Source organism: Plectropomus leopardus, chromosome 21 (genome assembly GCF_008729295.1).
Source record: "Plectropomus leopardus isolate mb chromosome 21, YSFRI_Pleo_2.0, whole genome shotgun sequence".
Classification (NCBI taxonomy): domain Eukaryota; kingdom Metazoa; phylum Chordata; class Actinopteri; order Perciformes; family Serranidae; genus Plectropomus; species Plectropomus leopardus.
Genome location: NC_056483.1, coordinates 11,629,554 through 11,647,968, shown reverse-complemented (window position 1 = coordinate 11,647,968; position 18,415 = coordinate 11,629,554). Strand labels below are relative to the sequence as shown.

The 18,415-nt window shown below is 37.4% G+C and overlaps 1 protein-coding gene across 2 annotated transcripts in view; it reads left to right on the top strand.

Annotated features, from left to right (window-relative positions):
* The window catches only part of LOC121960995 (solute carrier organic anion transporter family member 5A1), a 79,970-nt gene that overhangs the window by 36,960 nt on the left and 24,595 nt on the right, over positions 1–18,415 (top strand). For both annotated transcript variants that reach the window (XM_042510900.1, XM_042510901.1), the window contains 4 exons: positions 2,151–2,349; positions 5,882–6,041; positions 6,468–6,709; positions 6,861–6,925. In XM_042510900.1, the coding sequence (XP_042366834.1) occupies positions 2,151–2,349; positions 5,882–6,041; positions 6,468–6,709; positions 6,861–6,925 (666 nt within the window). The remainder of the gene's footprint in view (positions 1–2,150; positions 2,350–5,881; positions 6,042–6,467; positions 6,710–6,860; positions 6,926–18,415) is intronic.

Here is an 18,415-nt window from a genome sequence, read left to right as displayed (position 1 = left end):
AGACCATAAAAAAATGGACATGGGAATTGCTGTTGGAAGGTAGTGCATAGTGGTGTTGATTAGCTAGCCAGTAGGACACACTCACAGGGACTACATGCACTAACATGCAAGCATGGTTGGACCGTTTATCTCAATAATAAACAGAGGAGCTGGGATTACCCCCCAGCACTTAACATAAAGTACAGCTGAGGCTGATGGCCATGCCAGTACTTTTGATGGTCAAATCTGATAAGACTTGATGAACTTGGAGCTTAAAGCTGCCATAGTAAATATTTCATAATAACAATGAGTCAAATAATTAAGTGAAATATAAAAGTGGACACTTATAGTGACAATCACACACAATTGACAGCCCACAAGAGCCTTGCTCATGCTTTGTAGTATCTTTCAGCTCGTTGTTTTGGTTTTGAGCGCCTATAACTTTACTGTTTTGGTTGGGACTAAGCTGTACAGGAAATAATGATTTCCATATTTTCAGCAGCATAAACAATGCTTTGCTAGAAGTACATAGTAGAATAGTTAGGTATCATTTTAGTTAGGTTAGGTATTTAACACTGACCTACTTATATTATGTACCTACTAAATAGTTAGGTACATATTATAAAAGTTAGATAAAAGGTAGGTAGGTTAAAAAATGACAAAGAGATCTACCTTCTATCTAGAATCAGCAGTAATACCCCCTGTGGCTGACAAGTCCAAAGAAGGGCTTGTGATATCTTTGTCTCACTGTAGAAGGAATAATCATAAAAACAACAGTGTAGAAACCAAAGATGTCAAAATACGATAACTGGAAATCTCACAAATTGCCACCTCCATGAGTCTGTAACATACCCGGTTAAAGAGCCGCCACTGCTACATGCTCATTAGATGTTGCTACAGAAATAGCACTGCAACATATCACACACGCCTCCCTCAGCTGCAGTTTCTCCCATGCTGCTGTTTCTGCTCTCTGACGATTTATCTGACTTTTTTTCTCACTCTGGTGCCTCTCTTAATCTCAGCCACTGTTCCTTTCAAATAGCCACCTTCCTTTCTTACTGTACTTTTCTTATTTTTGTGCTTTACAGACTGCAGCTGACAATTTTATGCAGCATTAAAGTTTGTCGTGAGATTAACGGCTTCTCTGATGTAGGATCTCTATGTTAGATTAGCACCGACATGCATACATGCACACATTTATCAAATGAGCGTTAATCCAGATAAAATGCGTGTATACATCATTCATGTAGCATCAGCAGAGTGTGTGTGTTGTGTGTTGTGTGTTGTGTGCGTGTGCCTTATGTCCCTGTGATATGATATCTGCTTTGAACTGTGTACATGTTTAATCCTGCAAAAAGCACAAGATTTTAGCTCATGGACATGCACTTACAGGATAATGTTATGCCACAGCTGTCTGTTGCATAGCTCTCACTGAGGGTGCCCAAAGAGACACATGTTCTGTCACTGTTACACACACACACACATATACAGAGGGAGAAGCCAGATGACATTTCTGTGCACTTGGATCACTTCTCTGTTTTTGTTGACCCTCCATCCCCGCAGACTGACCCCATCTTGCTTGTTACCCGGCTGCACGTGCCCGTGGCAGGGCTCAAGGGCTGCCATGTGCCGCCTTCCTAGGCCTTAACTCCTGCACTATTTGACACTTTCCACCCGGTCCATCCTGAGGCAGCCAGCTTTGCCTGTCTTCATGCTGTCAATTAGACCAGCTCTAGTGGACTGAGAGCATGTGCTCCGTGCTGCCATAGTCTGTTAAAGACTCGCTGGTAGCCCTCAGCGTAGCCTGGTCTCATTGATGCAGTGAAGCCTGCTCTGATCCCTTTTTTCCACTTTTCTTCAAAGGCATTTATTCTTGGTATGACATGGAATGTCCTGTCAACTTTCTTTTTCAAGCAACCGTGTCCAACAAGACACCATACAAGCTTTCATATAAAAGCATGACATGCTTATGTAATTTGTGTTGGTGTTCCCAATTTAAATACTGTAGATCAGATGCTTCTTGCACTTAGTCATTCAGGCTTTACAGTGATTCATTCAGTGTTAACATATTTTCTTGACACAAATTAGCTGCTCTATTTCTGTGCTGTTTGCGACACTTCTGATGTTTTTTCCACCTCATCAGCTAGTCTTTTCTCTGATCTCTCTCACAGGTGTGATCATCGTACCAAGTGCCGGGGTTGGTATCGTGCTAGGGGGCTACATCATCAAGAAGCTGAAGCTCGGCGCCAGAGAGTCAGCCAAGCTGGCCATGATCTGCAGCGGGGTGTCTTTGCTTTGCTTCTCCACACTCTTCATAGTGGGCTGCGAGAGCATCAATTTAGGAGGCATCAACATACCCTACACCACTGGGTAAGGGCAAATGTAGTATCACACACTCAGACTTTATCTGGGCAGGCAGCCCAAGTTTAGTAACAGCTGCCAAAGTATATTTGATTGATTAACGAGTGGACTATCTGTCCTTGCTTTACCCCTGTGGTACCTGTTCATTCTGCAACCATGGCTTAGACAGAAGAGTCCTGAAGCACCAGTTTTTAGGGGGAAACACATATTAGAAGGGAAATTGGCTTGCGATCTGCAGTGATAGTTTCAAGGTCCGGTCTATTGTTTTTCATGTGCCATGAGCAAATCTGGCTAACAAACACACGAATAAGCAAATTTATTATGAATGATAACATTTATCTGATATGATAAAATGAGAAAATATGCATCCCATGCTTGCCAGCCTTTTTTTTACTTTCCCGCCCTTAGTTTCAATTGTCCCGATTTTTACCTTCTGCATGATGAAATTTCACGATCTGCCCATCTACAGTATTATATAAATAGTCTACTGTTTGTAATTGTAGCTTTTATATTAGCCATTTCCATATATTTGTAAATTGTGTCTAAGCCAAGAGCGAGAGAGGAGCAGACACACACACACACACACACACACAGTCGACAGAGAGATGATAAAGTTATGCTTTACATTAAATAGAAACATTCAAAAAGTCAAAATACTGGTTGTCAAAGGTCCATATTTATGGTTGTCACCGCTTTTATACTTGGGAGTCAGGTATACATTTGTTTGTAAATGGCTTATTTAAAAAAGGTCTGCATATGACGTTATGTCTGATATACGTACATACTGTAGGAGGGTGTGGGCCGGGGATGCTGTCACCGCTCCCATCATCCTCATGTGTTGTGGCATTGTTGTGGAGTGCGAATGATTAATTAGCAACACTGGCATCTGCTCTTGTGGCTCCGCTGAATCACTCTGCCACCTCTATTTCTGAAGCGACTGCTCGACACCACATCAGCAGCCAGGCTGCACAGTTAACAAAAACAGTCATCCGATGTGTCAGCCCCTGCGGACAGAAATATAGAGCGGACGTCTGTTGGCACACATGATTGTGAACACACTCATACAGAGAGACACATAGAGTTACTGTGAACGGAGTGACCTTGGATGATATAGACACACAAACATATTACATATCTGCTGTATTGCAATCTTATCATAGTGTACATTGCATAACATGTACCAGAAGTGAACATTTAAAGTTTGTTGTGCATATAGTAAGAAGTATAGATTTAGAGTATGTATGTATGTATACATATTATGAAAAAAAATCCTTTGCTTATGGACCTGGTTGCCTTTTGTAGGCTGCACCAGTCAGCCAACTGCATCTTCTCAGAAGTTCACTAAACACTCAGCAAAGAGAGGTGAAATAGCTAAACCACTGTGAAATTTACTTTACACGTAACTAAGTTAATCATGGTGAATATTTGTCAAATAGTCAACGGGCCCTTTAAAGTCCCGTAGCTGACCCATTAATAACTGCAGTCTTTGTTTAAGCCGCTGTTTATAGAGGGGTCAACAAGACGTGTGAGCCTGTGGGGGCTCCTCATTATGAACAGCACTGGTCACTAGTCACTGCTAGCACCCTCATGAGGAATGTTTAACCCAAGCCCACCCTTTATGTCTGCTCTCACACTTGTCTAGACACAGCTCTCCCCCTGCTGACAGACTGGAGACTATTTGACAAAAAAAAAGACAAACTCCAAAAGTCCTCTGGCATTTCAGGGCCAGGAGGTCAAGTTATGCAATATTCAAGTGTTGCATCATTATGAGTTGGTCCTGTATGCTTAATTAAAAGCTGCTGTGTCATCATGTTTGACGTCCATTTTCAAAGCAAAGCTAAAAGGAATCAGCAAAAACACAGCCTCTCTGTTACAAAACATCTTAATAAAACCTCACAGCTCAGAATTTGTCGTCACTCTGCCCGCTCGGAGTCTGCAGCGCTAAACCACATTAAGCCACTCGCTCTCTTGGCTCCCGCTTTGGGTTTTTTATGCAGTTCAGCCAGCACACAGTGACACGACATCTGGAGGGTTCAGCCGAGGCTGGGGTTTAGTCTGAAAAAAGGACATGTGCAATCAGTGCAGTGAGCCTGAGATTCTAGCAGGACTGATGCCTTTTTTTTTACGTGCGCATGCACACACACACACACACACACACACACACACACACACACACACACACACACACTGTCTCTCTCACACACAGTGTCTGGAATGTGACACTGTTATGTCAGGACAGGCCCAAATTTGCTTCCCCTGTGACAACCAGTATAAATGAGGATGAGTGTCCCTTTATGGTCCTGTGAAAAATGATGGTCCACTGATTTTGAGAAGTGGCATAAAATAATTACATTTTTGGCATTTTAAACACACTATCAAAAACTATCAGAGAGAGATGTATTGTCCGTGATGCTTTTGTGTATGTGTGTGTATGCTACAGCGTCACTCCCAGGCTGTTGTGTTGTTAGGGCCCGTCCCCGGCTGTTCCGCAGGGCTCAGAGCGAAGCTGCCCAGAGAAAACCCAGGACTCGCTTCACTGCCCTCAGTTTAGATGGAGCCAAAGTCCTGTTTGGCTTAAAGCGAATGTTCCCACACCGAGTCACTGGAGGTGTCACTTCCTCACCCCCTTGTCTCTGTCCCTCTATCATCACACATCACACAGGCCGGCGAACGGCTAGATTAGAGATCATTAAAAGGATTATGTGCAGCAGATTAGAAAAGAGACACAGAGACTACAGTTGACATTTTTCAAGAGACTGGCAGACTTTTTTTTCCCCCTCATGGGCTACATTTTGCATCATTTCATCATTTTAAAAACTCATTGTTTCTGCACTGAGAAGGAACTATTGTCATGGAAAATAAAATAAAATAAAAAGATAAATAAATGAATAAGAAATCAAATACAATAAACAAATAGGTGGAAAAGGGGGGTGTAATTAAATAAATAAAAACAAAATAAAATAAGGGTAGAAAATAAGTAGAAAGTCATCAAAAAGATGCATTATGTAGACAAGGGTATGTGATCACACCATACACATTTTTTAATGGCTCCTTTTTCTGCTGAAACTAAACTTTATGGAGTGATGCCATGCAGGGAAGGAGAGTGGGGATATGGAGTCTTACTCTCTTTGCAGCACGAAGCACTGGGTGTTATTGGAAATGTAGTCTAAAATGCGACGTATAGCGCCATAATTTTTTTCTAGATAGAAATGGTGTGCTGCTGTCCCAGCAGGGCCACACTAACCTAGATGCATTAATGTGCAGAAATTTAATAAAAGCTCCTGCAGATACTTGAATGGCCAAGTCCCCTGCCTCTGGCCCTTGCTGACATAGCATTTCTGTGGAAATACATTTCCAAAGTGTGAATTAAAAAAAAGAAAAGCAACTTTCTCAAAGCATTTTAACATTATCTAAAAGGTTTTGAAATGCTAGGAAAAACAAGAGTTACAAAGAAGCGTGTAGCCCCTACACCGAAGTGGAACGGCTATAAAGGGTTCCTGTTGTTCTGAACAAATGTTTTCTGTGTGCTCTGTGTGTGCAGCCCAACCCTAACCATGACCCACAGGAACCTGACAGGCAGTTGCAACGTGAACTGTGGCTGCAGGATCCATGAGTACGCTCCGGTCTGCGGCTCTGACGGCATCACCTATTTCAACCCCTGTCTGGCTGGATGCAGCACAGTGGGCAACGATAGTACTGGGGTAAACACACACACACACACACACACACACACCTTCATTGTTTTCCTGTGTCAGAAAAAAATTGCAGCCATTTACAAGTACAATATAAAAGGCGAGATGAAAGTGATTTCAGAGAGCGGACACACTAATCATAATCACAAGGACCTGCTCTCTCTGTACATTCTCCTCCCATAGCTCTGAAAGGACAGGAAGTAACAGACTCCAAAACAATGTCAGATAGGAAATTATACCAGCATGAGAAAAGGAAACGTCTAGATAGCACAACATGACTGGTGCCACCCAGTCTGTCTATCTGTGTCTAAATTTAGATTTCATCTTACTCATTTATTCACTAGTGTTTCAATGGAATTATGTTAGGATTTTCTTTTAAAAAGAGAGATGTTGGTAGTGAATGGTGGGATTTACTTATGTTGTTTATGACAACAGATTAGGAACTACACAGACTGCGGCTGTGTGCAGAGCAGACAGGTCATCACACCGTCCTCGGGCGGCCAGGTCAACCAGCTCCAGCTGGTCATCGTTAAAACCTACCTGAATGAGAATGGCTACGCCGTGTCGGGGAAGTGCGACCGCACCTGCAACACTCTCATCCCTTTCCTCATCTTCCTCTTCATTGTCACTCTAATCACCGCCTGTGCCCAGCCCTCCGCCATCATCGTCACACTCAGGTAAGGGAGCTAACCATTGAAAGTTGTATCCAATTTTGGTCTTATTTCCCTGTCATTTTGAATAGATGAAAAGATTTTTTTTCTTATGTAATTTTATTTGGATACAGTGCAGTGAATCAGCATCATCAACTTGCCATTTCTCTGTTGTCAGGTCTGTTGATGAACAGGAGAGGCCTTTCGCTCTCGGGATGCAGTTTGTCTTGCTTCGAACTCTTGGTAAGTTCTTGAATATTTGCACTGTCATGAATGGTAAACATATTAGAACCACACACTGAATGTTTTTTGACCCTGTGGATCAGGTTAAAACACTACAACCCCTTGTCATTTATATCTACTTTGGTCTTAAAGAGCCGACATCAAAGACAGAAATATTATCAAGACACACAAAGGGTATTATTTAGTAAAAGTATTTTATTTGAAATTGATTGTCAATAACTGGACTGTAAATGGCCACCTGCACGGTTCAAAATGTGAAACCAGTCACGTCTAATTCTCTCCCTTGTCCTGGCGAACAGTTAATAGTTTTTTTTTTAACTGCTTACTATGCTATGATGTTTTTTGACATGCTATATAATGATGTCTAGGAAATATTACATTCTTTTATATGACTTATTTCTACAGACTATTTCAAGTGATTTTCAGCTGTTTTTGGTACATTTATATGTCACATTATATTTTGACATTTGTCTGCATATTACAGTATGGCATTTTTAGTCGTTTTTTGACCTACGATATTATGATTTTTTTTTTTTGTTTTTTCGGCATTCTATGCTATCTCAATTTACTATTTTATGTGGTTTTCAGCTGTTTGTTGACATGTCATATTTTGACATTTTTGCCATACTATAGCCTTGCCTTTTTTGTCATTTTTTCAACATGCATTTTTATGGTGTTTTTTGCTGTTTTTGCAAAACTCTATGCAATGACGTGTCTTGGCACGCTATTTTATGCTGTTTTGAGTTGTTTTCAGCTGTTTTTGGGACATGTCATATTTTGACATTTTTGCCATACTATAGCCTTGCCTTTTTGGTCATTTTTTCAACATGCATTTTCATGGTGTTTTGGTCCTTTTTTGCAAAATTCTCTGCTATGGTGTGTCTTGGCACGCTATTTTGTGCTCTTTTGAGTTGTTTTCAGCTGCTTTTGGGACATGTCATATTTTGACATTTTTGCCATACTATAGCCTTGCCTGTTTTGTCATTTTTTCAACATGCATTTTTATGGTGTTTATTGCTGTTTTTGCAAAATTTCATGCTATGGCGTGTCTTGGCACGCTATTTTATGCTGTTTTGAGTTGTTTTCAGCTATTTTGGGACATGTCCTATTTTGACATTTTTGCCATACTATAGCCTTGCCTTTTTTGTCATTTTTTCAACATGCATTTTAATGGTGTTTTTTGCTGTTTTTGCAAAATTCTATGCTATGGCGTGTCTTGGCACACTACTTTATGCTGTTTTGAGTTGTTTTCAGCTGTTTTTGGGACATGTCATATTTTGACATTTTTGCCATACTATAGCCTTGCTTTTTTGTCATTTTTTCAACATGCATTTTTATGGTGTTTTGGTCCTTTTTTACAAAATTCTATGCAATGGCGTGTCTTGGCACGCTATGTTTTGGTGTTTTGAGTTGTTTTCAGCTGTTTTTGGGACATGTCATATTTTGACATTTTTGCCATACTATAGCCTTGCCTTTTTGGTCATTTTTTCAACATGCATTTTTATGTATGGTGTTTTGGTCCGTTTTTGCAAAATTCTATGCTATGGCGTGTCTTGGCACGCTACTTTATGCTGTTTTGAGTTGTTTTCAGCTGTTTTTGGGACATGTCATATTTTGACATTTTTGCCATACTATAGCCTTGCCTTTTTTGTCATTTTTTCAACATGCATTTTTATGGTGTTTTTTGGTTGTTTTTGCAAAATTCTCTGCTATGGTGTGTCTTGGCACGCTATTTTATGCTGTTTTGAGTTGTTTTCAGCTGTTTTTGGGACATGTCCTATTTTGACATTTTTGCCATATACTATAGCCTTGCCTTTTTGGTCATTTTTTCAACATGCATTTTTATGGTGTTTTTGGTCCGTTTTTGCAAAATTCTATGCTATGGCATGTCTTGGCACGCTACTTTTATGCTGTTTTGAGTTGTTTTTTCAGCTGTTTTTGGGACATGTCATATTTTGACATTTTTGCCATACTATAGCCTTGCCTTTTTGGTCATTTTTTCAACATGCATTTTTATGGTGTTTTTTGCTGTTTTTGCAAAATTCTATGCTATGGCGTGTCTTGGCACGCTATTTTATATGCTGTTTTGAGTTGTTTTCAGCTGTTTTTGGGACATGTCATATTTTGACATTTTTTGCCATACTATAGCCTTGCCTTTTTTGTCATTTTTTCAACATGCATTTTTATGGTGTTTTTGGTTTTTTTGCAAAATTCTATGCAATGGCGTGTCTTGGCACGCTATTTTATGCTGTTTTGAGTTGTTTTCAGCTGTTTTTGGGACATGTCCTATTTTGACATTTTTGCCATACTATAGCCTTGCCTTTTTGGTCATTTTTTCAACATGCATTTTTATGGTGTTTTTGGTCCTTTTTTGCAAAATTCTCTGCTATGGTGTGTCTTGGCACGCTATTTTATGCTGTTTTGAGTTGTTTTCAGCTGTTTTTGGGACATGTCATATTTTGACATTTTTGCCATACTATAGCCTTGCTTTTTTTGGTCATTTTTTCAACATGCATTTTTATGGTGTTTTGGTCCTTTTTTTGCAAAACTCTATGCAATGGCGTGTCTTGGCACGCTATTTTGTGCTGTTTTGAGTTGTTTTCAGCTGCTTTTGGGACATGTCCTATTTTGACATTTTTGCCATACTATAGCCTTGCCTTTTTTGTCATTTTTTCAACATGCATTTTTAATGGTGTTTTTTGCTGTTTTTGCAAAATTCTATGCTATGGCGTGTCTTGGCACGCTATTTTATGCTGTTTTGAGTTGTTTTCAGCTGTTTTTGGGACATGTCATATTTTGACATTTTTGCCATACTATAGCCTTGCCTTTTTGGTCATTTTTTCAACATGCATTTTTATGGTGTTTATTGCTGTTTTTTGCAAAATTCTATGCTATGGCGTGTCTTGGCACGCTATTTTATGCTGTTTTGAGTTGTTTTCAGCTGTTTTTGGGACATGTCATATTTTGACATTTTTGCCATACTATAGCCTTGCCTTTTTGGTCATTTTTTCAACATGCATTTTTATGGTGTTTTTTGCTGTTTTTGCAACATTCTATGCTATGGCATGTCTTGGCACGCTATTTTATGCTGTTTTGAGTTGTTTTCAGCTGTTTTTGGGACATGTCATATTTTGACATTTTTGCCATACTATAGCCTTGCCTTTTTGGTCATTTTTTCAACATGCATTTTTATGGTGTTTTTTGCTGTTTTTGCAAAATTCTATGCTATGGCGTGTCTTGGCACGCTATTTTATGCTGTTTTGAGTTGTTTTCAGCTGTTTTTGGGACATGTCATATTTTGACATTTTTGCCATACTATAGCCTTGCTTTTTTTGTCATTTTTTCAACATGCATTTTTATGGTGTTTTTTCCTTTTTTACAAAATTCTATGCAATGGCGTGTCTTGGCACGCTATTTTATGCTGTTTTGAGTTGTTTTCAGCTGTTTTTGGGACATGTCATATTTTGACATTTTTGCCATACTATAGCCTTGCCTTTTTGGTCATTTTTTCAACATGCATTTTTATGGTGTTTTTTGCTGTTTTTGCAAAATTCTATGCTATGGCGTGTCTTGGCACGCTATTTTATGCTGTTTTTTGAGTTGTTTTCAGCTGTTTTTGGGACATGTCATATTTTGACATTTTTGCCATACTATAGCCTTGCCTTTTTTGTCATTTTTTCAACATGCATTTTTATGGTGTTTTTTGCTGTTTTTGCAAAATTTATGCTATGGCGTGTCTTGGCACGCTATTTTATGCTGTTTTGAGTTGTTTTCAGCTGTTTTTGGGACATGTCATATTTTGACATTTTTGCCATACTATAGCCTTGCCTTTTTGGTCATTTTTTCAACATGCATTTTTATGGTGTTTTTTGCTGTTTTTGCAAAATTCTATGCTATGGCGTGTCTTGGCACGCTATTTTATGCTGTTTTGAGTTGTTTTCAGCTGTTTTTGGGACATGTCATATTTTGACATTTTTGCCATACTATAGCCTTGCCTTTTTTGTCATTTTTTCAACATGCATTTTTATGGTGTTTTTTTTTGCTGTTTTTGCAACATTTTATGCTATGGCGTGTCTTGGCACGCTATTTTATGCTGTTTTGAGTTGTTTTCAGCTGTTTTTGGGACATGTCATATTTTGACATTTTTGCCATACTATAGCCTTGCCTTTTTGGTCATTTTTTTCAACATGCATTTTTATGGTGTTTTTTGCTGTTTTTGCAAAATTCTATGCTATGGCGTGTCTTGGCACGCTACTTATGCTGTTTTGAGTTGTTTTCAGCTGTTTTTGGGACATGTCATATTTTGACATTTTTGCCATACTATAGCCTTGCCTTTTTGGTCATTTTTTCAACATGCATTTTTTATGGTGTTTTTTGCTGTTTTTGCAACATTTTATGCTATGGCGTGTCTTGGCACGCTATTTTATGCTGTTTTGAGTTGTTTTCAGCTGTTTTTGGGACATGTCATATTTTGACATTTTTGCCATACTATAGCCTTGCCTTTTTGGTCATTTTTTCAACATGCATTTTTATGGTGTTTTTGCTGTTTTTTTGCAAAATTCTATGCTATGGCGTGTCTTGGCACGCTATTTTTATGCTGTTTTGAGTTGTTTTCAGCTGTTTTTTTTTGGACATGTCATATTTTGACATTTTTGCCATACTATAGCCTTGCCTTTTTGGTCATTTTTTCAACATGCATTTTTATGGTGTTTTTGCTGTTTTTGCAAATTTCTATGCTATGGCGTGTCTTGGCACGCTATTTTATGCTGTTTTGAGTTGTTTTCAGCTGTTTTTGGGACATGTCATATTTTGACATTTTTGCCATACTATAGCCTTGCCTTTTTTGTCATTTTTTCAACATGCATTTTTATGGTGTTTTTGGTTGTTTTTGCAAAATTCTATGCTATGGCGTGTCTTGGCACGCTATTTTATGCTGTTTTGAGTTGTTTTCAGCTGTTTTTGGGACATGTCATATTTTGACATTTTTGCCATACTATATAGCTTGCCTTTTTGGTCATTTTTTCAACATGCATTTTTATGGTGTTTTTGCTGTTTTTGCAAAATTCTGCTATGGCGTGTCTTGGCACGCTATTTTATGCTGTTTTGAGTTGTTTTCAGCTGTTTTTGGGACATGTCATATTTTGACATTTTTGCCATACTATAGCCTTGCCTTTTTTTCATTTTTTCAACATGCATTTTTATGGTGTTTTTTGCTGTTTTTGCAAAATTCTATGCTATGGCGTGTCTTGGCACGCTATTTTATGCTGTTTTGAGTTGTTTTCAGCTGTTTTTGGGACATGTCATATTTTGACATTTTTGCCATACTATAGCCTTGCCTTTTTTGTCATTTTTTCAACATGCATTTTTTTGGTGTTTTGGTCCTTTTTTACAAAATTCTATGCAATGGCGTGTCTTGGCACGCTATTTTATGCTGTTTTGAGTTGTTTTCAGCTGTTTTTGGGACATGTCATATTTTGACATTTTTGCCATACTATAGCCTTGCCTTTTTTGTCATTTTTTCAACATGCATTTTTATGGTGTTTTTGGTTGTTTTTGCAAAATTCTATATGCTATGGCGTGTCTTGGCACGCTATTTTATGCTGTTTTGAGTTGTTTTCAGCTGTTTTTGGGACATGTCATATTTTGACATTTTTGCCATACTATAGCCTTGCCTTTTTTTCATTTTTTCAACATGCATTTTTATGGTGTTTTTTGGTCTGTTTTTGCAACATTCTATGCTATGGCATGTCTTGGCACGCTATTTTATGCTGTTTTGAGTTGTTTTCAGCTGTTTTTGGGACATGTCATATTTTGACATTTTTGCCATACTATAGCCTTGCCTTTTTTGTCATTTTTTCAACATGCATTTTTATGGTGTTTTTTGGTTGTTTTTGCAAAATTCTATGCTATGGCGTGTCTTGGCACGCTATTTTATGCTGTTTTGAGTTGTTTTCAGCTGTTTTTGGGACATGTCATATTTTGACATTTTTGCCATACTATAGCCTTGCCTTTTTTGTCATTTTTTCAACATGCATTTTTATGGTGTTTTTGCTGTTTTTGCAAAATTCTATGCTATGGCGTGTCTTGGCACGCTATTTTATGCTGTTTTGAGTTGTTTTCAGCTGTTTTTGGGACATGTCATATTTTGACATTTTTGCCATACTATAGCCTTGCCTTTTTTGTCATTTTTTCAACATGCATTTTTATGGTGTGTTTTTTTGCTGTTTTTGCAAAATTCTATGCTATGGCGTGTCTTGGCACGCTATTTTATGCTGTTTTGAGTTGTTTTCAGCTGTTTTTGGGACATGTCATATTTTGACATTTTTGCCATACTATAGCCTTGCCTTTTTTTGTCATTTTTTCAACATGCATTTTTATGGTGTTTTTGGGCCGCTGTTTTTGCAAAATTCTATGCTATGGCGTGTCTTGCACGCTATTTTATGCTGTTTTGAGTTGTTTTCAGCTGTTTTTGGGACATGTCATATTTTGACATTTTTGCCATACTATAGCCTTGCCTTTTTGGTCATTTTTTCAACATGCATTTTTATGGTGTTTTTTTTTTGCTGTTTTTGCAAATTCTATGCTATGGCGTGTCTTGGCACGCTATTTTATGCTGTTTTGAGTTGTTTTCAGCTGTTTTTGGGACATGTCATATTTTGACATTTTTGCCATACTATAGCCTTGCCTTTTTTGTCATTTTTTCAACATGCATTTTTATGGTGTTTTTTTGGCCGTTTTTGCAAAATTTTATGCTATGGCGTGTCTTGGCACGCTATTTTATGCTGTGTTTTGAGTTGTTTTCAGCTGTTTTTGGGACATGTCATATTTTGACATTTTTGCCATACTATAGCCTTGCCTTTTTGGTCATTTTTTCAACATGCATTTTTATGGTGTTTTTGGCCATGTTTTTGCAAAATTCTATGCTATGGCGTGTCTTGGCACGCTATTTTATGCTGTTTTGAGTTGTTTTCAGCTGTTTTTGGGACATGTCATATTTTGACATTTTTGCCATACTATAGCCTTGCCTTTTTTGTCATTTTTTCAACATGCATTTTATGGTGTTTTTTTGCTGTTTTTGCAACATTCTATGCTATGGCGTGTCTTGGCACGCTATTTTATGCTGTTTTGAGTTGTTTTCAGCTGTTTTTGGGACATGTCATATTTTGACATTTTTGCCATACTATAGCCTTGCCTTTTTGGTCATTTTTTCAACATGCATTTTTATGGTGTTTTTTGCTGTTTTTGCAAAATTCTATGCTATGGCGTGTCTTGGCACGCTATTTTATGCTGTTTTGAGTTGTGTTGTTTTCAGCTGTTTTTGGGACATGTCATATTTTGACATTTTTGCCATACTATAGCCTTGCCTTTTTGGTCATTTTTTCAACATGCATTTTTATGGTGTTTTTGCTTTTTTGCAACATTCTATGCTATGGCGTGTCTTGGCACGCTATTTTATGCTGTTTTGAGTTGTTTTCAGCTGTTTTTGGGACATGTCATATTTTGACATTTTTGCCATACTATAGCCTTGCCTTTTTTGTCATTTTTTTCAACATGCATTTTTATGGTGTTTTTGGCTGTTTTTGCAAAATTCTATGCTATGGCGTGTCTTGGCACGCTATTTTATGCTGTTTTGAGTTGTTTTTCAGCTGTTTTTGGGACATGTCATATTTTGACATTTTTGCCATACTATAGCCTTGCCTTTTTGGTCATTTTTTCAACATGCATTTTTTATGGTGTTTTTGGCCGTTTTTGCAAAATTCTATGCTATGGCGTGTCTTGGCACGCTATTTTATGCTGTTTTGAGTTGTTTTCAGCTGTTTTTGGGACATGTCATATTTTGACATTTTTGCCATACTATAGCCTTGCCTTTTTGGTCATTTTTTCAACATGCATTTTTATGGTGTTTTTTTTGCTGTTTTTTGCAAAATTCTATGCTATGGCGTGTCTTTGGCACGCTATTTTATGCTGTTTTGAGTTGTTTTCAGCTGTTTTTGGGACATGTCATATTTTGACATTTTTGCCATACTATATGCCTTGCCTTTTTTGTCATTTTTTTCAACATGCATTTTTATGGTGTTTTTTTGCTGTTTTTGCAACATTCTATGCTATGGCGTGTCTTGGCACGCTATTTTATGCTGTTTTTGAGTTGTTTTCAGCTGTTTTTGGGACATGTCATATTTTGACATTTTTGCCATACTATAGCCTTGCCTTTTTGGTCATTTTTTCAACATGCATTTTTATGGTGTTTTTTGCTGTTTTTGCAAAATTCTATGCTATGGCGTGTTTGCTCTTGGCACGCTATTTTATGCTGTTTTGAGGTGTTTTCAGCTGTTTTTGGGACATGTCATATTTTGACATTTTTGCCATACTATAGCCTTGCCTTTTTGGTCATTTTTTCAACATGCATTTTTTATGGTGTTTTTTTTTTTTTTGCAAAATTCTATGCTATGGCGTGTCTTGGCACGCTATTTTATGCTGTTTTGAGTTGTTTTCAGCTGTTTTTTTTGACATGTCATATTTTGACATTTTTGCCATACTATAGCCTTGCCTTTTTTGTCATTTTTTCAACATGCATTTTTTATGGTGTTTTTTGGCTGTTTTTGCAAAATTCTATGCTATGGCGTGTCTTGGCACGCTATTTTATGCTGTTTTTGAGTTGTTTTCAGCTGTTTTTGGGACATGTCATATTTTGACATTTTTGCCATACTATAGCCTTGCCTTTTTTTGGTCATTTTTTCAACATGCATTTTTTTATGGTGTTTTTTTGGTCCTTTTTTGCAAAATTCTATGCTATGGCGTGTCTTGGCACGCTATTTTTATGCTGTTTTGAGTTGTTTTCAGCTGTTTTTGGGACATGTCATATTTTGACATTTTTGCCATACTATAGCCTTGCCTTTTTTGTCATTTTTTCAACATGCATTTTTATGGTGTTTTTGGCTTGTTTTTGCAAAATTCTATGCTATGGCGTGTCTTGGCACGCTATTTTATGCTGTTTTGAGTTGTTTTTCAGCTGTTTTTGGGACATGTCATATTTTGACATTTTTGCCATACTATAGCCTTGCCTTTTTTGGTCATTTTTTCAACATGCATTTTTATGGTGTTTTTGGCCGTTTTTTTGCAAAATTTCTATGCTATGGCGTGTCTTGGCACGCTATTTTATGCTGTTTTGAGTTGTTTTCAGCTGTTTTTGGGACATGTCATATTTTGACATTTTTGCCATACTATAGCCTTGCCTTTTTGGTCATTTTTTCAACATGCATTTTTTGGTGTTTTTTGGCTGTTTTTGCAAAATTCTATGCTATGGCGTGTCTTGGCACGCTATTTTATGCTGTTTTGAGTTGTTTTCAGCTGTTTTTGGGACATGTCATATTTTGACATTTTTGCCATACTATAGCCTTGCCTTTTTTGGTCATTTTTTCAACATGCATTTTTATGGTGTTTTTTTTGGCTGTTTTTGCAAAATTCTATGCTATGGCGTGTCTTGGCACGCTATTTTTTATGCTGTTTTGAGTTGTTTTCAGCTGTTTTTGGGACATGTCATATTTTGACATTTTTGCCATACTATAGCCTTGCCTTTTTTGTCATTTTTTCAACATGCATTTTTATGGTGTTTTTTGCTGTTTTTGCAACATTCTTTGCTATGGCGTGTCTTGGCACGCTATTTTATATGCTGTTTTGAGTTGTTTTCAGCTGTTTTTGGGACATGTCATATTTTGACATTTTTTGCCATACTATAGCCTTGCCTTTTTGGTCATTTTTTCAACATGCATTTTTATGGTGTTTTTTTGCTGTTTTTGCAAAATTCTATGCTATGGCGTGTCTTGGCACGCTATTTTATGCTGTTTTGAGTTGTTTTCAGCTGTTTTTTTGGGACATGTCATATTTTGACATTTTTGCCATACTATAGCCTTGCCTTTTTTGTCATTTTTTCAACATGCATTTTTTATGGTGTTTTTTGCTGTTTTTGCAACATTCTATGCTATGGCGTGTCTTGGCACGCTATTTTATGCTGTTTTGAGGTGTTTTCAGCTGTTTTTGGGACATGTCATATTTTGACATTTTTGCCATACTATAGCCTTGCCTTTTTGGTCATTTTTTCAACATGCATTTTTATGGTGTTTTTGGCTGTTTTTGCAAAATTCTATGCTATGGCGTGTCTTGGCACGCTATTTTATGCTGTTTTGAGTTGTTTTCAGCTGTTTTTTGGGACATGTCATATTTTGACATTTTTGCCATACTATAGCCTTGCCTTTTTGGTCATTTTTTTTCAACATGCATTTTTATGGTGTTTTTTTGGCTGTTTTTGCAAAATTCTATGCTATGGCGTGTCTTGGCACGCTATTTTATGCTGTTTTGAGGTGTTTTCAGCTGTTTTTGGGACATGTCATATTTTGACATTTTTGCCATACTATAGCCTTGCCTTTTTTTTTCATCATTTTTTCAACATGCATTTTTTATGGTGTTTTTGGCTGTTTTTTGCAACATTCTATGCTATGGCGTGTCTTGGCACGCTATTTTATGCTGTTTTGAGTGTGTTTTCAGCTGTTTTTGGGACATGTCATATTTTGACATTTTTGCCATACTATAGCCTTGCCTTTTTGGTCATTTTTTTCAACATGCATTTTTATGGTGTTTTTGGTTGTTTTTTTGCAAAATTCTATGCTATGGCGTGTCTTGGCACGCTATTTTTTTTATGCTGTTTTTTGAGTTGTTTTCAGCTGTTTTTGGGACATGTGTCATATTTTGACATTTTTGCCATACTATAGCCTTGCCTTTTTTGTCATTTTTTCAACATGCATTTTTATGGTGTTTTTTGCTGTTTTTTTGCAAAATTCTATATGCTATGGCGTGTCTTGGCACGCTATTTTATGCTGTTTTGAGTTGTTTTCAGCTGTTTTTGGGACATGTCATATTTTGACATTTTTGCCATACTATAGCCTTGCCTTTTTTTGTCATTTTTTCAACATGCATTTTTATGGTGTTTTGCTGTTTTTTGCAAAATTCTATGCTATGGCGTGTCTTGGCACGCTTTTTTATGCTGTTTTGAGTGTTTTCAGCTGTTTTTGGGACATGTCATATTTTTGACATTTTTGCCATACTATAGCCTTGCCTTTTTGGTCATTTTTTCAACATGCATTTTTATGGTGTTTTTTGGCTGTTTTTGCAAAATTCTATGCTATGGCGTGTCTTGGCACGCTATTTTATGCTGTTTTGAGTTGTTTTCAGCTGTTTTTGGGACATGTCATATTTTGACATTTTTGCCATACTATAGCCTTGCCTTTTTTTTGTCATTTTTTCAACATGCATTTTTATGGTGTTTTTTGCTGTTTTTGCAAATTTCTATGCTATGGCGTGTCTTGGCACGCTATTTTATGCTGTTTTGAGGTGTTTTCAGCTGTTTTTGGGATGTGTCATATTTTGACATTTTTGCCATACTATAGCCTTGCCTTTTTTGGTCATTTTTTCAATGCATTTTTATGGTGTTTTTGC